The sequence below is a fragment of the Elephas maximus genome, chromosome 20 (genome assembly GCF_024166365.1).
Source record: "Elephas maximus indicus isolate mEleMax1 chromosome 20, mEleMax1 primary haplotype, whole genome shotgun sequence".
Lineage (NCBI taxonomy): Eukaryota > Metazoa > Chordata > Mammalia > Proboscidea > Elephantidae > Elephas > Elephas maximus.
In genome coordinates, this window is record NC_064838.1 from 19,923,071 (window position 1) to 19,942,312 (window position 19,242).

Consider the following 19,242-nt stretch of genomic DNA (forward strand, 5'->3'; position numbering starts at 1 on the left):
AACCAAAAGGTTGGCAGTTTGAATCCACCAGCTGCTCCCTGGAAACCCTATGGGGCAGTTCTACCCTGTCCTACAGGGTGGCTATGAATTGGAATCAACTTGATGGCAATGGGTTTGGGTTTTTTCGGTTTACTGCCCTCTGAATCTCCAAGAAAACTATTAAGTGTACCCTCCCTCGCCTAACAGGCTCCTTAGGATCTTCTGACCTTCTTTTCATTCTGCTCTATGCTGCTGCAAAAAGAAAATTACAGATCTCATTCAGAATCACCTTCACGGTTCCACCTGTAGAATTAAACATGTCTCATACACAGGGCAATAGTAGTGAAAAGTCGGCAGATGACTTCGTAGAAAGCAATTCTACTTGTCCAGAAGAAAGGGAGGTGAGAGGATTCTTCTTATTAACTCTGTGAGCCAGTCTGCTCTGACCTCCCATATCACTCTTGAGCCTTTACAACATGGGTTATGGTCATTTTGGTACGTGTCCTAGCTACCCTTCAACCCCCAATGCCTTGAGCAGTATGTTTCACATCCTGGGAATTTAAAAAATGTTCTTTAGACGAATGGCAATATTTTCCTAATCAAATTGAGGAATATCAAATCTGTGTCCCTCTGGACCACCATTAATTCAACCTTGGTTGACTAGTAGATGATGGTGATACTAATAACAAGAATGATGAACAAATTCCAAAATGTCCACTGGCCAGTGAACCAGCTAAGGCTATTACATTACAGGCAATACCCAGGTTTTGAGCTAGTTCCTAAGCCTGTCTTCAAGTTGAGTTTGTACGCCAGTCCGAACAGTTAGGTAGGGTTCACATTTAACACCAGTTAGTCAAATGTTTGTCTTAGCATATAGTATATCTTTCCATGCATAAAAAACATTGAAAAAACACCTCCAAATACACTAAAACATTTTTAACAATACAGTAACGATAACGTTTTGATGTGTGGGTCACAAAGCAGCACCCATTTGTTATCAGGAATCACTGTATGTACCCAGAATTTTTAATATAACAGGCTTTATGAAAGCTGGTTCTTAACTGGGGGTTGGTTTGTAACTACAGGTTGTATCCAAGTTCAAGTAGGATGTGTGTAAGCCGGGAGTGCCTGCATAATACAAAACACCAACTCAGAGCACTAAAAAGAGTTTCCGTGGCAGTCGACAAGTTAGGAAGCCCTCTGAAATAAGCCCATGGATTTAAAAATCACCAATTTTTGCCCATTACCCGGAAACCCTGGTAGTGTAGCGGTTATCGAGTATCCAAAAATCAAACCAAAACAAGCCTAAGTTGTGCTACACAGCAACAGTTTTCTATTGCCATCAATACCAAGTCTGACTAATGTTATGTGAGCCATATACATCGCCAAGTTCATATCAAACCTCTGCAGTACCAGAAAATGACAAGAAAAACTGCAGTAACTCGTAGCACAGAGAAATGAGCCAACAGTTAAGACACTGGACCTGTCAAATTCACCTCTTCAAAGCCCCGCAGCAGCACTAATAAAGTCAAAATGTTATTTATGTTCCAATGAATGATTTCTATAATAGATGTAAAACATCGAAGTATTAATTGCGACAATAATCAAGATGAAACAAATTGAGGCTATGTAAGAGTATCACGAACTGATTAAGTCCTCCAACAAACCACTGAAATTTGCGTTCAAATCCTACTTAACGCCAGATATCCAAAACATACACGAAGGCCCTTAAAGACAGTAGATGAGTACCCTGTTCCTGAATAAACTCTACAATTTTTTAGTTACTAGTAACTCAATAATTTGTTTAAAAGATTGAATTTTATTGTCATCTGTGGCCCTGAACAAACTTTAAACACCTGTCCCAGAACCCAGTGCCATCGAGCCTACTGTAAGCTTTTAAAGTCAAAATCTTCCACAAGCTACTGAGAAACTGATTAATCAGATTTTTATACACGTCAAAATTGATATGCATTTCATGATGAGATAATTATTCCCAGCAATAAACCAAATGTAAACTTTTGGGTTTGGTTTAAGTTTCTCTTCACCAGAAAGATTCTCAAGTTCTCAGGAGTTTCCTTGTCATTTACTTGAACATCATCTACGGTAACACTCAAAGCAAAACCACAATAAAGAGGTTTGGCCTCTGAGGGATTCTACATGTAAAAAAACATTACTCATAAATAATATACAATCACTATAGATCTAAATAACAAATCCATTTTTAAGCTTTTACGCCATTTGGTGGAATTCCCTATTTTAGATAGCAAGACAATTTTTGAGCACTTTTATTCACAGATCTCACTACTTAAAGAGTTAGCATTCACAGGACTGTTCTACAAGTAATTGAACCAATTAACCCCAGAGTTATACTTTTAGTTTGCCCAATCTCCTATTTAACTCCAGATATAAATAAAGCAATGAAACCCAAACAGGGCACTCTTTTAGCCAAAGAACAACGTCCGACTGAAACTCTGGAGAACGACTGCTCCATACTGGAAGGTTACCAGTCCAGAAACAAGCACCTGATGAAATGAGACTTTTGGCAATCAACTTTCAAGTTGTCTTAAAGGATCTACCAGGAACTCACTTTCTCTCTCTCCCTCTCTCATGCACACCCCCACGCCTGTCCACTTAACGACACCCACCAACAACAGTTAGCTTCAGACTCTGACACCACTGAAACGAACTCTAGGTACAAGTTAAGACAAAAAATGACCAAAAGACTACAAAATCAGTCTTGACATTTTATCCAATTATCTCTAAGTGTTAAATCTAGAGTTGTCCAACTGGTTTTGACACAAGATGCAGCTTAATACCTTCATCTAAAAGAAAACGAATTCTTTCAACATTCTTTTCATAATAATAATGCTTGAAACACAACTTCAGTTGAGCCACTATACCCATCTGCAAAATCGCCCTCCGTCACCACTCTGCATAAGCTCATCAGAAAAAAGACTGACAGCTCAGCCCTCCACGAAAATGCACTTTATCAAACCCCAACTTATTATCAAGCACAAGAAAATAACAGACATCGGCGGCTCAAGACAGGAAAAGCAGAACCAAAGTTACTGTATTATCACCACCAAATTTCTGGGAGTGGGGGGAAAAACAACTCAAGACAAGCAAATTAAAACCATTCTGCACATGGCAAAAACAAAAAAAGGTCTAACTTCCTAACAATCCCTACCAAAAAGCTTTGCTTCCTCTCTTTTTGTTCCAATACCAATAAGCCAATGGATACAATTGTCAAATACATCTAGTGTCTGTTTAGAATAAAATGAAAACCTGGAAAAATTCCCTCCCATAAATCATTCAGTGAACACGAGGCTTTGCACCCAACACTAAATACACAACCAAAAAAAAAAAAAAAAAGCCACCATTCAGCGCCCCCCCATGCAGAAAAAGCCGTAATCAACAAGTTGGAAAGAGAGCAGAAAGTATGGCTCAATAGTCTCTCCCCACCTTAAAAAAAAGTCACTAAACAAAAGGTAACGTAGATCTTCAAGTACCTGGTGGAGGTGCCTTTCCTCACATCGCAGATGCTGCATTTAAAGGCTTCAGCGCTGTTTCTGAAGGTGCAGACGCTACAATCCCAAAAGCCTTCATCTGCGGCAGGTTTCGCTTGTCTTTTTGGCCTTCGGAGGAGTGGGGAGTGGGGGAAAGGGGAGGGAAGAGACAGGGAGCAGGCAAAAGCGGGGAAAGACAGCAAAACACAGGCGCTGGTGAGCCGTCGTAATTTCGCAGGCACCCAGGGCTGGAAACTTCGCTCGGGCGACCACCCACCCACCCACCCACCCTTCTCGGGGCCGGGAATGAGACCGAGCGAAGGCACCCCGCAGCCCCGGAGCCCCGGAGCCGAGCGGGATCTGCGCGCACCCCGGCGGCGGTGGCGGCGGCGGCGGCGCCCGGGAAGGGCCGCGGCAGGCGCAGGAAGCAGGCGGACTTGTGGACTTGAGCCTGGGGCTGGGGGGGCCGGATCTGGAGGGGGAGCGCAGGGGCAGCCCGAGGCCGGCGGCGGGGAGTGGGCCAGCTCCTTCCCTCTCCCCTCCCCTGCTCGCGCCCGCCCTCCTCCCCACCTGGTTAAATCTCCCTTTGTCTGGGAGGAGTGGCGGTGGCGGCGGCGGCGGCGGCGGCGGCAGCGGCGGCGGCGGGCGGCTGAGGAGGAGCCGCCATGGCTGCGGCGCGCACGGCCGCCGGCCCCGAGCCCGAGCGACACCGCCTCCCGCCGCCGCCGCCGCCGCCGCCACCGCCCGCCGCCGCCGCCTCCCCCCGCCCCCGGGTCTCCATCTTAGCAGCGCCTCCCCCCGCCCGGGTGGCTCCGGGGCCTAGTCGTCGCCGGCCCCCGCCCGCCCCCAGCCCTCCCGCCCCTTCCGCCCCCTCAGCTCGGAGCAGGTACCTGGTCGGGCTCTTCTTGTCGCCCATGGTCATGGATGGGCTGTACCCCCGCCCCCCCCAAAGCCGAAACTGGCGCTGCTCGGAGGAGAAACGCCGTCCGGGGAGTCGTCGCGGACCGGCCCCTCCCTCCCCCGCGTCCGCCCGCCCGCCCGCCCTCAGCCGCTGGGGCTCGAGCTCCGGCCGCCGCCGCTGCCGCCGCCGCCGCCGCTGCCAGTCTCCGGACGAGACTAGTCCCCGCCAGCGCCGCCTCCGCCGAGTGACTGACGAGGGGCGGGGCCGAGCGCCGCGCGTCACGCGCCGTGCAGCCAATGGGAGGGCCGCGGCCGGCGCCGCGAGGGCGGGGGCGGGGCGCGGGGGAGGGCGGGGCGGGGCGGACGTGGGCCGGGCCGTCGGTGTGCGTGCCCGGGAATGTGTGCGCGCTGGGGGCGCGCGTGCCTGCCGGTGGCCCAGCGGCCCGGCGCGGCGGAGCGTGCGAGCCTGGCGGGGCGCACGTGGCCGCGCCCGGGAGCTGGCAACGGGTTTCGGGCCACGGACGGCTGCCCCTCGGGCTGTCGCCGGGTCCCCAGCCCCGAAGCCGCTCCGGAGAAGTAGTTCCGCGCAGTTTGCGCGCGCCGCAGGGGCTTGCAACAGTCGGGCCGCTCGCAACGCCTCGAGGCTTGCAACGCCCCGGCAGCGGGCAGGGCCACCGTTGGCGCGGGTTTCCTCCGCACACCCCGGCTCGCCTGCCACGCGGGGCTCAGTGTCTGCCTCTCCCGAAGTCCCTCCCTCCAGCCTGTACGCAGGCCAGAAGCCCCCTCCCAGGTCCCTGACTGGAGGGAACTGAGCAGAAAGGGTGTGGCGCTACTAAATGCCCGCAAGGCGGGTCCCTGAGCACCGGTGTGCTAGCTCCCCTTTGGAATTCCCAGAGCCTAAAATGGGGCGTTTCCCTAGGGAGATGGTTGTTTCAAATCCTGGCGGCCACATGCCAGCAATTTGACCTTGGGCCTCAGCTCTTTCATCTCTAAAATGGGGAAAATAACCTTCCTCTTGGTGTACTTTGAGGAAAATTAAGAGATACAAGGCACAAAACGCACGCAGGTCGGTTCCTGGCTCCTAAGGGCCAATACATCGTATTGGGTTGGGCATTATTAAAACTGGACCTGTGTTGTGCACCATTTCCCCTGCGTTAAAAGATTCTTGAAGGCGAGGAACAGGTAGTACCCTTCACTTTCTGCCCTGCTTCAAGAATGCTTGCCAAATTGACTTGAACGTGACTCCAGACCCTTTGCCCTCAGGCACTGGGGAGTCGCGGTAGGGTGAGGACCCCAGATGATGAGGTAAAAGACGTGGCTGGGCTAGGGCCCTGGGCGGGGGAGGGACAGGACCATAGAACAAAGCTAGAAGCTGGGGGGTGGGGATGGGGGTGTCCAGGAAGATAAGACAGGCTTTCAGCTGTACCGAGATAGGCCTGGTTTATAGACAAACACAAAGTGGGTTGTTATCAGGACTGTCCCTTGGAAGGGAAGCATACTGGAGCATGAAACCAGGGAAACTCACGGAGACTGAGCACCCAGGGAGCAGGAAGTTCTAGGATCAGTCCAGGGATCAGAAGAGAAAGAATAAAAGAGGGAGGGAATGTGTCAACGATAAGCTTGATCAGCACATGCTGTCCTCTCCAGCAGGCACACCCTGGAGGGGCAGGAGGAGGGGTGCTGTTTAGCAAGGGTCAGCAACCTCCCAGGCCTGCTGCAGCATTAGGAGAGGGGAGAGAAAAGGCAAGGGCCGTAGGGTAGAGGGACCGGGACCGGAGAAAACCAAGACCGGTGCACAGGAGCCAAGCCCAGCACCTAAGCCTTGGCCTCTGGTGTCTCCTGGCATGCTCCCAGGACTCTGTCCCTGGTGTGGAGGTACTGAAAGAAAAGGGGCATTAAGAAATCCCAGCTGGAGGGGTGGCCTCTGGGGAGAAACATTAGGTAGCTGGGGTCCACAGGTGGTGGGAAGGAGACTGGCTTTTATTTATTATTGTAATATGCACAGATCTTCAGTGTGCAGCTCAGTGAATTTTACACCCTTGTAAACACCATCCAGATCAAGATATAACCCAAAAAAACCAAGCCCCCTCCCAAAGCGTTCTCCCCACCAGAACAAGTTATCTGTTGTGTTGACTCATGAAGAGCCCATGTGTGCTCCATAGGGTTTTCGATGGCTGATTTTTTTGGAAGTAGATTGGCAGGCCTTTTTTCCAAGATACCTCTGGGTAGACTTGAACCTCCAACCTTTTGGTTAGCAGCCAAACCCGTTAACTGTTTGCACCACCCGGGGACTTCTTCCCTCACCAAAAATCCAAACTAAACCCGTTGCTTTCGAGTCAATTCAGACTCATGGCGAACCTATAGGACAGAGTAGAACTGCCTCATAGGGTTTTCAAGGAGTGGCTGGTAGGTTCGAACTGCCCAACCTTTTGGTTAGCAGCTGAGCTCTTAACCACTTCAGCCACTCCACTGAGTACTAGTTTTGCCTGTTCGTGATCTTCCTATACATGGGTCGTGTAGTATGCACTCTTGTGTCTAGCTGGCTTTTTTTGCACAACATAATATTTTTGCTATTCATGTTGTTGCCTGTATCACTAGTTCATTTTTGTTTGTTTGCTTAAATGTGTAGAACTGCAAATCCACCACAATTTATCCATAGAAGACTGAGGTTTTTCAATTTATCCATAGAAGACTGAGGTTTTTTTTTTTAGAATACCGTTTTATATTAGCTCTTCAAAAAAAGAATAGAGCGTAAAAATCTTTTTAAGAGGAAAAAATTTCCAGAATAGGAAACTAATTTCTACGAACTCATCGGGCCCATACATCACCATGTAGTTGTAAGGGCTCTAATTTCGTTCAGATGTTGTAGGTAAATATATATTGAAAGTCTCCTCATCATTATGGGGGCCAGACAGGACGACTTCTGAAATAGCACGGCTCTAGAGCAAGTATGGTTCTAGGCAGAACATACTGTGTGGTTCTAGAGTGGTGGCATCTTAGTTATCTAAACCAAACCCATTGCCATCGAGTCAGTTCCAACTCATCACGACCCTATAGAACGGAGTAGACCTGCCCCCATAGAGTTTCCAAGGAGCACCAGGTGGATCTGAACTGCTGACCTGGTTAGCAGCAGTACCACTTAACTACTACGCCCCCAGGGTTTAGTGCTGCTACAATAGAAATATCACAAGTGGATGGTTTTAACAAACAGAAATTTATTTTCTCACAGTTTAGGAGGCTAGAAGTCCAAAATCAGGATGCTGGCTCTAGGGGAAGTCTTTCTCTGTCGGTTCTGGGGGAAGGTCCTTGTCTCATTTTCAGCTCCTTTTCCTTGGCTCCATGGCGACCTTTAGGTGGTATGGCATGTATCTTCCCCCATCTCTGCTTTCTTAATCTACTCCTTTTATATCTCAAAAGAGGTTGGAGACTCAAGACACACCCTACACTAATACTGCCTTATTAACGTAACAAAGAAAACCCATCCCAGATGGGCTTATAACCACAGATATAGGGGTTGGGATTTACAACACATAGTTTGGGGAGACACAATTCAATCTATGACAGGTGGTTTCCAATCAGAGCTGTGTAGGGAACTAGTCTTTTTCTGAGGTGTTGTCTTAGACTAGTGTGAGGTGACAGGGAAGGAGTGTTGACAGGGAGCTCTTCCTCTGCTCCTCTGTTTCCCATCTTGAACTTCTGTTTCATGTTTCATCTGAAAGAAGGGTTAAAAAACCCACAGTTCTAAAGTAGCTATTGTTTAAAGCGCTCCCCAAGAAACATCTGGTGTAAATGATTTCGTAGATACCTAGGACAAAAGACCGCACCTTGACTCCCTCCTCCTCATTCACTCCACTTCAGTAACACTGGCTTCTTCTCTGTTCCTAGAACATTCATGCTTCTACCTCAGGACCTTTGCATGTACTGTTCCCTCAGCCTGGAATGCTTTTCCCCCAGATAATCACATTGTCAGTTGCCTCACTTTTCTTCTGGGTTTTACTCAAAAGTCACATGCTAGTGAGGTTTTCCCTGGTTGCCTAATCTAAAACCTCATGCCTCATGTCCCCCCTTTCCTGCTTTATTTTTTTTCTCCTTAGCATGTATCATTGTCTAATATACTACGTATTTAAATTTATCTTGTTTAGCAGATTTCTGCCCCAGCAGAATATAAGCTCTGTAACAGCTTTTTTCCCCCCACTGCTAAATGTTCTGGAGCCCTGATGGCACAGTGGTTAAGAGCTCAGCTGCTAACCAAAATGTTAGAAGTTTAAATCCACCAGCTGCTCCTTGGAAACCCTATGGGGCAGTTCTACTCTGTCCTATAGGGTCACTATGAGTTGGAATCTACTCAATGGCAACGGGTTTGGTTTAGCTTTGGTTTGCTTTACATCCAGTGCCTAGAACGGTGCCTCGTATACATGTGTTGAAGATAATTTTTTCATTTAACAATAATTTATTGAGCAGCCACTATGTGCCAAGCCCAGTGTCAGGGACTAGAAAAGCAGATCAATAAGACAGACTTGATCCCTAATCTCGTGGAGTTTACATTCTAGTTGAGGAGCCAGACATTATACAAGTAATTAATTATAGTTGTGACCAACGCTACAAAGACTAAATACAGGATTCAAGGTGAGGGGGTCCCAAAGGAAGAGAATATTGATGCAGCTGATGATGGAGGGCTTCCCTGAAAAAGTGAAGGTTGCCTAGGAGATAAGAAAGAAGAGTGTTCTGGGGTATGGTGTTTTGGAGAACATGAAGGCAGGCAGCTGTGGCTGGAGCCTTGTGAAAGAGAAGAGGTGAGGCTGGACCTGAGATACTGCCAAGATCCTGTATGGCAGGTAAACCCTTAGGAACCTAACTTAACCCCTTGCCGTCAAGTTGATTTGGACTCACTGGAATCTTTACCCTGAGTGCTATGGGTGCCATCAGTGGGTTCGCCAAGATTATCTGTCTACCTGGGGCTGTCTGTCATCTGCCTTAATGAATGAGATAAGTAGACTCTTTGGGACTGGGGTTAAGTGGGGAGACCTTTAGAATGGCCTGGGAGCTGAACCAGGAAAGGCAGCTTGGGTGGGCTTCCTCCTTTCTTTCACCCAAAAGAGAAGTGAAAGCTACTGATGTGTGCCAAAGGAGGGGTCTGGGAAGTTAACCAACTCAGCCTTTAAATTTGCAAGTGCAAATTTCCAGGTAGAAAACCTGAATACTTGGTAGGATAGGAACTTTGAACCTTAGGAATACTGGATAACAAGTGAGGGAAAAAAGCTTTTCTCCAAATACCTCAGGGCTTAACCCACCCCACCCATGTTATGTCTTCTCACAGTCTAAGTCCCAAACTGACCTAGGGTGAAGTTTTCACCAACCTGCAGTGAAGTGAGAAAAATAACGAAAAAATATATGAGTACTTTCCTATCTCCAGGTAAAGTGCCAATGGTTGATTCTTGGGAAAGACTTTTATTATTATTATTCTGGTCTATATCTTTCCAGTTATTTCTTTTCTGGGGGGGTGGGGTAATTTGAATGTCCCCTCTTTAATGAAAAGATGGAAATAGTAGATTATAGTTGCCTTTCTTACTATCGACTCGACAGCACTGGGTTGGTTTTTTTGTTTTGTTTTTTTCTTAGTATGTCCTCAATTGGCAAAATCACGAGTTGCCAAACGTTCTCCCCTCACAGATTTTTTTTTTACTGACGTTTTAATTCTCCAAAATCTAAATAACACCTGAATAAAACTTTCAAAACGAGTGTGGTTGAGGGAAAAAGGACGGAGAAAATTGTATCGCTAAAACCAACCAGTTGCTATGGAGTCGATTCCAACTTAGGGCGACCCCACGCGTGTCAGAGTAGGGTTGTGCACCACGGGGTTTTCAAGAGCTGATTTTTCAGAAGTAAATCACCAGCCCTTTCTTCCAAGGTACCTCTGGATGGTCTCGAACCTCAATATTTTGATTAGCAGCCAAGCACCTTAACTTTTTGCCCCACCTGGGGATTCAGGATGTCAATAGGTAAATGAAAAAGCCACTCAAGAAGGACCAAAGCTAGGGAGGTTAAGATTTCGACCATAATTGCCAAGATTTAATACCCTACTTTGCACTGAATGTTTCTTCAGTGGTTTAAGAGTGAAAATTGTTTCCCAGAACAACTAACTACCCGGAGTGTCTTAGGAGCTGGGAAGAACCTGGCTCTTAAAGACTTGGGGCTTGTGCTGGTATCACTGGGAACATCTGGAGAGTGATGCCGAAGCTAGGATTAACTGCTGAAGAAGCAACCACAGAGTCAGAGAGAGGTGAGCCTTGGATTGGAGTGATAGTGACAACCGTAACCAGATTTTGCAACCAGTTACAGTGTCATCTGTGCACATGCTTATCGAAGATGTGAAGTTTTATTGATCTGCTTTTTCTAGAGTTGGAAATAGCACAAGTCAAAATTGGCCTGGGTTATACCTCACACCATTTACAAAAATTAACTCAAAATGGATCATAGACCTAAATGTAAAACCCAGAGCTATAAAACTTCCAGAAGAAAACATACGACAAAGTCTTTGTGACCTTGCATAAGGCAAAGATTTTTCAGACGTGATCCAAAGAACGTGAGCCATGTAAGAAAAAGTTGACAAATTGGATTTCATCAATTCAAAACATCTGCTCTTCAAAAGACTGTTAGGAAAATGAAAAGTCAAAGACTGGGAGAAAATGTTTGTAAAACATACATCTGATGAGGGACTTGTATCCAGAATATATGAAGAACATATTCGGGACGATAATAAGGAGACAAGTAATGTAATAAAAACACGAACACAAGGTGTGAATAGACATCTAACCAGAAAAGATATACGAATGGCTAAGAAGTACCTGAAAAGATGATCAACATCATTATTCATTAGGGAAATGCAAATTAAAACAGCAATGAGATACCACCAAATTTTTTTTTTTTTTTTTTTTTTTAATTAGAATGGCTTAAATCAAAAACCCTGACAACCCCAAGTGCTGGGGAGGAGGGGAGCGAATCATACATTGCTGGTGGGACTGCGATTGTTATAGACTTTCTGGAAAACAGTGTGGCAGCTTCTTATAAACCATATGACCCAGCAGTCCCACTCCTAGGGACTTACCAAGAGAAATGAAGACATATGTTCCCAGAAAAACCTGTGCTCACCCCACCCCCCAAAAAACCCTCTAGCTTTATTCATAACCACCAAAACCGGGAAACACCCCAAATGTTCCTCAGCTGGTGAATGGATAAACAAATTGTAGTACATCCATACCGTGAAATACTACTCAGCAATAAAAAGGAAAAAATGACTGACACAGGCAATAAGGTGGATGACTCACAAATGTATTACCCTAAGTGAAAGATGCCAGTTTCAAAAGGTCACATACAGTGTGATTCCATGTATATGACATCCTAGAAAAGGCAAAACTATGGGGATGGAGAACAGATCAATGACTGCCAGGGGTTTGGAACAGAGCAAAATTTGACTACAAAGGGGCAGCAACAGGAAATTTTGGGGGTGATGCATGTAGTCTATACCTTGTTTGTGCAGAATGTTATCAGACAAAATGCATTTGTTGAAAGTCATAGGCCTGTACACTAAAAAGGGTAAACGTTACTGTACGGTAGTGCCTGCTTATCCGAAGTTTTTCTTTCTGTAGTTTCAGTTACCCATGGTCAACCACAGTCCCCAGTGCTTGTGTTCAAGTAACTTTTATTCACTTAATAACGGCCCCAAATTGCAAGAGTAGTGATGCTGGCAATTCGAATATGCCAAAGAGAAGTTGTAAAGTGCTTCTATTTTATTATTAGCTATGAGTCGGAATTGACTCAACGGCACTGGGTGGGTGGGTTTATGCCTAATTTATTAATTAAACTTTACCATAGATACATATATACAGGAAAAAACAGTATATGTAGGTTTCGGTACTATTCATGGTTTCAGGCATCCACTGGAGGTCCTGGAATGCATCCCCCGTGGGTAAGCGGGGACTAGAACCAAGCCAAACCCATTGCCATGGATTCCAACTCATAGCGACCCTATAGGGAGAGCTACTGTATGTAAATTATACCTGAATGAATCTGGTTTTTGATCATTCTGGATTGAAATGTTCCCCCAAGCCACTACATTCCATATTATCTGCCCCTTTAATAGCAATGCCCACAAGAGCTAGCTTAGCATTTTGTAGTTTTACTGTGTGCCTGGCACTATGAATAATCCTGTGCTTTCCCCAGTGTTCCTGTGTGCAGTCATTCGCCCAGTTATTAAGGCCGTAATCCTTGGAGTCATCCCTGACTTCTCTCTTTCCTTCATACTCTACATCCGGTGCATCAGCAAATCCTTTTCACTTGACTTACAATATACATTGTGAATCTGACCACTTCTCATGAGCACCTCATTCTTATTGTCACTATCACTCCAATCCAAGCTAGGATCATCTTCCAGCCTCCTAACTGGTTTCCCTGCTTTACCTCTTGCTCCCTGTATATGTTAGGGTATGCTGGTTTTACACTTTTAAGTAATACAACTCTCAAATCCTAGTGATTTATCCCATCAAAGGTTGAGTTCTCATTAAGCTACGTGTCAGGTTAGCTCAGCTCTGCTCCATGTCTCCTCACTCTGGAACGCAGGCTGACCGAGTGTGACCAAGAGAAAAAGCTCTGCAGGGCTTCGCCCTGGCAATTAAATGCTTTGCCTGGAAGTGACACATGTCACTTACACTAACAACTCATTGGCAAGAGTCACACTCCTTCACCCAATGACAAAGGACCAGGAAATGCAAGTCGGGAGGTGGAAAACTAGAAATATTTGGGCATCAGCTTAATGAGTACCACAATTCTTTAAATTCTCTTCTCCACACAGCAGCCGGAGGGATCCTCTTAAGACATCCATGATAAAGTCACTCCCTGCTCAAAATCTTCCAATAACCTCTATGGCTGGATTGGCGCAGTGGCTGCAACAATAGGGCTCAAACATACCAAAGATTTGGAGGACGGTGCAGGACCAGACGACATTTCGTTCTGTCGTACATAAGGTCGCCAAGAATCAAAATCAACTCAATGGCATCTAACAACAACTTCCATGACACTTAGATTAAAATCCAGAGTCTTGACCATGGGCTTCAGACCCAACAATTTCATCTCCTTTCAACACCCTCATTCCAAGTCAGCTCCAGTCACACTGGCGTCCTGCTGTTTCCTGGCAGTCCAGTCCCTCAGAGCCTTTCTACTTTTTCTCCTTCATATGTTCCCATGGCTCCTCCTCTCCTATCATCACAGCGACAGCTAAATGTTCCCTCTTCAAAGAGGACTTCCTTGACGAAAATATCTTACATAGCATAATCATCAGGGTCTTGCCATCCCCTTTCCCTACTCTATTTTTCTTTATACCCTTATCACAACCTGTCATTACATGACGTGTTATTAGTTTGTTGCCGGAGTCTTCCATTAGAATTTAATTTCTATTACAGCAGTGACTTTGTTTTGTTCACTTCTGTATCCCAACTGCCTGCATCAGTGCCTTGCACATATAATACCGGTCGCCATCAGGTCAATTCTGACTCATGGCGACCCTATGTGTGTCAGAGTAGAACTGTGCACCACAAGGTATATATATATATATATGTGTGTGTCTATGTATATAGTCCTGGTGGCATGGTGGTTTTAGCATCATTATGAGTCAGAATCAACTGGACAGCAATGGGTTTAGTTTTTTGGAGGTTATATATATATATACTTTTTTATTATTATTATTGTGGTGAGTATATAGATAACAGAAGTCCCTGGGTGGTGCAGATGGTTAAGCACTGGGCTACTAATGGAAAGGTTGGCATTTGAAACGCACCCAGAGGCCCCTCAGAAGTAAGGCCTGGCCACCTGGTTCCAAAAGGTCACAGCTTTGAAAACTCTATGGAGCAGTTCTACTGTGCACGCTTGGGATCGCCATGAGTTGAAATGAACTTAACGGCAACTAACAAAAAAAACAACAATATAGGTAACAGAAGGTTTGCCATTTCTACAATCTTCACATGTACAGTTCAGTGACACTAATTACGTTCATCGTGTTGTTCAACCATCATCATTAATCATCCCCCAATTTTTCCATCGCCCTTAACAGAAGCTCAGTGCCCCCTACGCATTGTATCTTCCTTTCCCCTCCCTCCCAACTACCTCTGGTAACTACTAACAAATGCTGGTCTCTACACACTTGCCTATTATAGGTATTTCATGGAATTGGGATCATACAATATTTGTCATTTTTGACTTAGTTATTTCACTCACCCCATAGGCTTTGTTTTTTCCAATTTTATTAATACGTACATTTATATTTCAATAGAACTCAATTCTTGGCTCCCGATGACCACTTTCTTTTTTCCCCAAAGTAATCCCTAAATAATTATCAATAGTTTGTGTATGTCATGTAAAAAATATTTTTCTTATTGTGCTTTAGGTGAAACTTTACAGCTCAAGTTAATTTCTCATACAAAAATGTATACATGCATTGTTATGTGACCCTAGTTGCTCTCCCTATAATGTGACAGCACACTCCTCCTTTCCACCCTGGACTTCCTATGTCCCTTCAACCAGCTACTATCCCTTTCTGCCTTCTCATCTTGCCTCCGGACAGGAGCTGCCCATTTAGTCTTGTGTAACTGCTTGAACTAAGAAGCACACTCCTCAAAAGGATCATTTTATGTCTTACAGTCCAGTCTCTTCTTTGTCTGAAGAGTTGGCTTTAGGAATGGTTTCAGTTCTGGGTTAACAGAGAGTCTGGGAGCCATATCTTCTGGGGTTCCTCCAGTCTTAGACCATTAAGTCTGGTCTTTTTTCTAGAATTTGAGTTCCATACCCCACTTTTCTTCTGCTCTGTCAGAGACTCTCTGTTGTGTTTCCTGTCAGGGCAGTCATTGGTGGTAGCCAGGCACCATCTAGTTCTTCTGATCTCGGGCTAATGGAGACTCTGGCTTGTGTGACCCCTTTTGTCTCTTATTACCCCGTAAGGTTTTTAATGCCTGTTTTTTTTTTTTTTTTTTTGGAAGTAGGTTGTCAGGCCTTTCCTTCAAGGAGCCTCTGGGAGGACTTGAACCTCTAACCTTTTGGTTAGCAGCTGGGTGAGTTAACTGCACCACCCAGGGACTCCTGGCACATAGTAGGAATTCAATAATTATCTGTGGAAGCAGTGAAGCGCTCTGAAACAACCCGATGAGGTAAGAACTGTTATTACTCCATTTGACCTATGAAGAAACAGAGTCAAAGAAAATGACTTGCCCCAAGTCAGGGACAGAGTTAGAATTCAGAGTGAGCATCTGACTCCCCAGCTCCATCCTTTAACCTCTTCCCTGTGCTGATTCCACAGGAAGACTTTTATTGAAGAATGAGGCAGGTTGGAGAGTCCCTGTGGAAGGCAGGCAGAGGCAGAAACTAAAGTGCTTCTTTCTGACAGAGGATACAGGGTCCTCTTAAAGACAAGGCGGGTTTCCAGTCCTAGTTTGCGGGCCCATCTTACTGTAAGTTCTCCCCAAAGCAGACAGGCCACATGTGCCAGAATCCAGGCAATGAATGATGCACCCCAGCATTGTGCAAGTTTGGGCCTTACAAACAGGCAGAGTGAGGGGTTCCTTATCGTGGTGTGAGTCCCTGCATTTATTCAACAATATTTTATTGATTCCTTGGGCCCAGAAAGTGCTTCCCCTTATTCTTTTTTTCCTAAATTTTATTTTGTGGTTGTTGCTGAGAATATACACAGCAAAATATACACCAATCCAACAGTTTCTAGGTGTACCCTTTGGTGACATTGATTCCATTTTTTGAGTTGTGCCACCATTCTCACCCTCCTTTTCCAAGTTGTTCCTCCTGCATTTAAGATAAACTCACTGCCCCCATAAGGTTCCCATCTAATCTTTGCTTTGTCTATTTGGTTTGCCCTTGTTCTTGATGCTTGAATTTTACCTTAAAATCAGAGTTAGAATTTTGAGGTTGCAAAAGACAGTCAAGACTATCTACCTAAGAAAAAATCAGTTATCCTCGAGTCAGTTCCAAATCATGACAACCCCCTGTGTGCAGAGTAGAACAGTGCTGTAGAGTTTCCGTGACTGTGACCTTTCTGCGACTGCTGGGTGTGTTCAACCACTAACCTATCAGTTAGTAGCCAAGTACTTACGCATTAAGTGTTTCACCACCCAGGGACTCCGCCATCCCTGTAGGTATGTCTTTAGATCAGAGCAAAAACCCCAGTGCTGCGGAGCTCACAAAAGGTGTTCACACACATGGTTGCCCACAATCCTCAGAGCCACCTTCTGTGTGAGTTGCTATCAGCCTCCTCTCCGGATTAAGACACCGAGGCTCAGAGAGGGAGTGTGACTCACCCGAGCTCCTAAGGCCATTGAGCAGACTTAAAGAGCAGGCGTCAAAACATGGTTTTCTGATTGGAGATTCTCTGTACTCCACCACAAACTGGATCCCTAGAACTCAAACGTCCTGGAACTCTTAATCAGATTAAGAAAGAGGGTCACTCACAGGAACATATCACGTTGAGGTGTGTTCACACTTCACGAGATGGCGGTAGCTAAAGAGGGGCAGCCCCGTGTGATAATAACCACCACCATTTATGAAGTGCTGACTCAGGCATGGTACTAAGCACTTTAGGTGTTTAAACTCAACTCATATTAGCAAGGAAACCCTGGCAGCGTAGTGGTTAAGTGTTACAGCTGCTAACCATAAAGGTGAATCTACTAGGTGCTCCTTGGAAACTGTAAGGGGCAGTTCTACTCTGTCCTACAGGGTCACTGAGTCAGAATTGACTCAATCGCAATGGATTTTTTTTTTTTTTTTTTTTAATAGCAGTAAGGAGCCCTGGTGCCGCAACCATTAAGGTGTTTGGCTGCTGACCCAAACATTGGCAGTTTGAACCCCCCAGCCGCTCCCCAGGAGAGAGATGTGGCCATTTCCATAAACATTTACAGCCTTGGAAACCTCTGGGGCAGTTCTGCTCTGTCCTACAGAGTCCCTGTGAGTCAGAATCAACTGGATGGCAGTGGCTTGAGTAATATTAGCAATAACCCTGTGAGGTAGGTCCTAAGATGGTACCCCCTTTATAAATGAGGAAATGAAGGCAAAGAGAAGTTAAGCCACTTGCCCCGAGTCATGCATTTGAAAATCAGCAGGGCTGGGATTTAAGCCCAGGCAGATGAGAAAACTAAAGTCAGACTCTTGTCCAACATCCCACAGCTGGGTGTGGTGGAACCGGAATTCCAAGTTCTTTCTACTTCATTGCCTTTCTACTGAATCTCTGGAACTCATGAATCCTGAAAGTCATTAATTGGAGGAAGGAATCAGTCTCACCTGGTGTTGCAAGAGTCTGTTTACACACAAAATGGGTTTGTGGGCAGAGAAGCATCTGATACAGAAGTTAGGGCCACTTAGAGGATGAAGGGAGATGGTAAAATTGAGCCAGAATCCTGGACGGCTAAAAAGAAGAGAAAGTACAAGCTACAGAGCTTTGAAGAGCACCGCACCCTCATCTCCTCCTAATACCTTCTCCTCCCTGTCGCTACTGCCAATAGACAGAGAGGGGAAGCGACTTGCCCCAGGTCACACCACTAGGAAGCCACAAAGGCAGAAGGCAGAATTCACTCAGGTCTCCCTGACTCCTAAGTCCATGGTCTTCTTATTTTCATATTTTTAGTTTCAGCAGATATTTATAAAGCACCTACTACATGCCAGAAGGAGTCCTTGGGTGGTGCAAATGGTTAATGTGCTCGGCTGCTAACTGAAAGTTTGGAGGGTCAAGTCCACCCAGAGGTACCTCAGAAGAAAGTCCTGGCAATCTACTTTCCAAAAATCAGCCGCTGAAAACCCTGTGGAGCACAGTTCTACTCAAACACACATGGGATTGTCATGAGTTGGAGTAAACTAGATGGCGACTTTTTTTTTTTTTTTTTTTAATGTGCCAGATACCAGGAGATGACGATACTTTGACAAAGGACCCAGAGGTCATTGGCTGTTGGGACTCACAGTCGGGGAGAAACAGGCATGTAAGCAGAGCATCAGAGCAGGGCGGCGACGGCTGCTGTGGCAAGGTGATCGGTAATCATTACTCTACGTTCTTTTCTTCTGGTATTTTCCCCTTCCCCAAGCAGATTGCCAGGCCCGTGTTTACTGTCTCGAAAAAGAAATGTGACAGAGTAGAAGTCAAAAAGGCCTGTCAGTCTCTCCCTCTCATGTTCCATAGATCTAAACTCTCAAAGTTCGGGCAGGGGAACTTAAAGGGCGCGGGGGATAGATTAATGGCTGGAAGAAGAAAGGGGAGCGGAGTGCTTCTTCCAGACAAGGAGATGATGCTCAGATGCTGTGGGGAGGAGAGGAGGTAAGGAGTTAATGAGAGTGAGAGAGAGTGAGAGAGGGCTGTGGGCCAGGGAGCAGGGAGGCCACCCACAGACAGAGCCTCAGGGAGGTGGCAAGACCACAGAGCCGTGGTGCGGCTGGTGTGGTGAGTCTGTGCAGACAAGCCAAAGGCAGCCTTGCAGAGACTCCTGGGACTCCAGCCTGAGGTGGATGTTGCCAAGGTGGCTCCTGGACTGGGAGGGGCCATGAAGAGGAAACCAGGGACGTCCCTATGGCAACCTGTGATGAACAGATACCCTGTGACCGGTAGACCCCCACACACACTGACACTAGATAATCTAGAACATAGATACAACTCTGGAGAAAGGGGAAGTGCCAAGCTGACTGAGAATGGGTGAGTCAGGATGGGGGCTCAAAATAACCAAGGGGAGAGAGATAAAAATAAAGAAAGATATTTCTGGTATGCCTGAAATTCATACCTGCCATGTTGTGTGAGAGGCAAACCAAGGTGCTCTGAGAACATTGGGTG

General features: G+C 46.1%; 1 protein-coding gene across 1 annotated transcript in view; it reads right to left on the reverse strand.

The window, feature by feature from the left end:
• RYBP (RING1 and YY1 binding protein) overlaps window positions 1–4,484 on the reverse strand; it is a 90,295-nt gene extending 85,811 nt beyond the window's left edge. The window contains exons 1-2 of the mRNA XM_049861820.1: window positions 4,376–4,484; window positions 3,489–3,614 (exon numbers count right to left, since the gene is read on the reverse strand). Coding sequence (XP_049717777.1) covers window positions 3,489–3,614; window positions 4,376–4,407 — 158 coding nt within the window. The 5' untranslated portion in view covers window positions 4,408–4,484. The remainder of the gene's footprint in view (window positions 1–3,488; window positions 3,615–4,375) is intronic.
• Window positions 4,485–19,242: the final 14,758 nt, after the last annotated feature.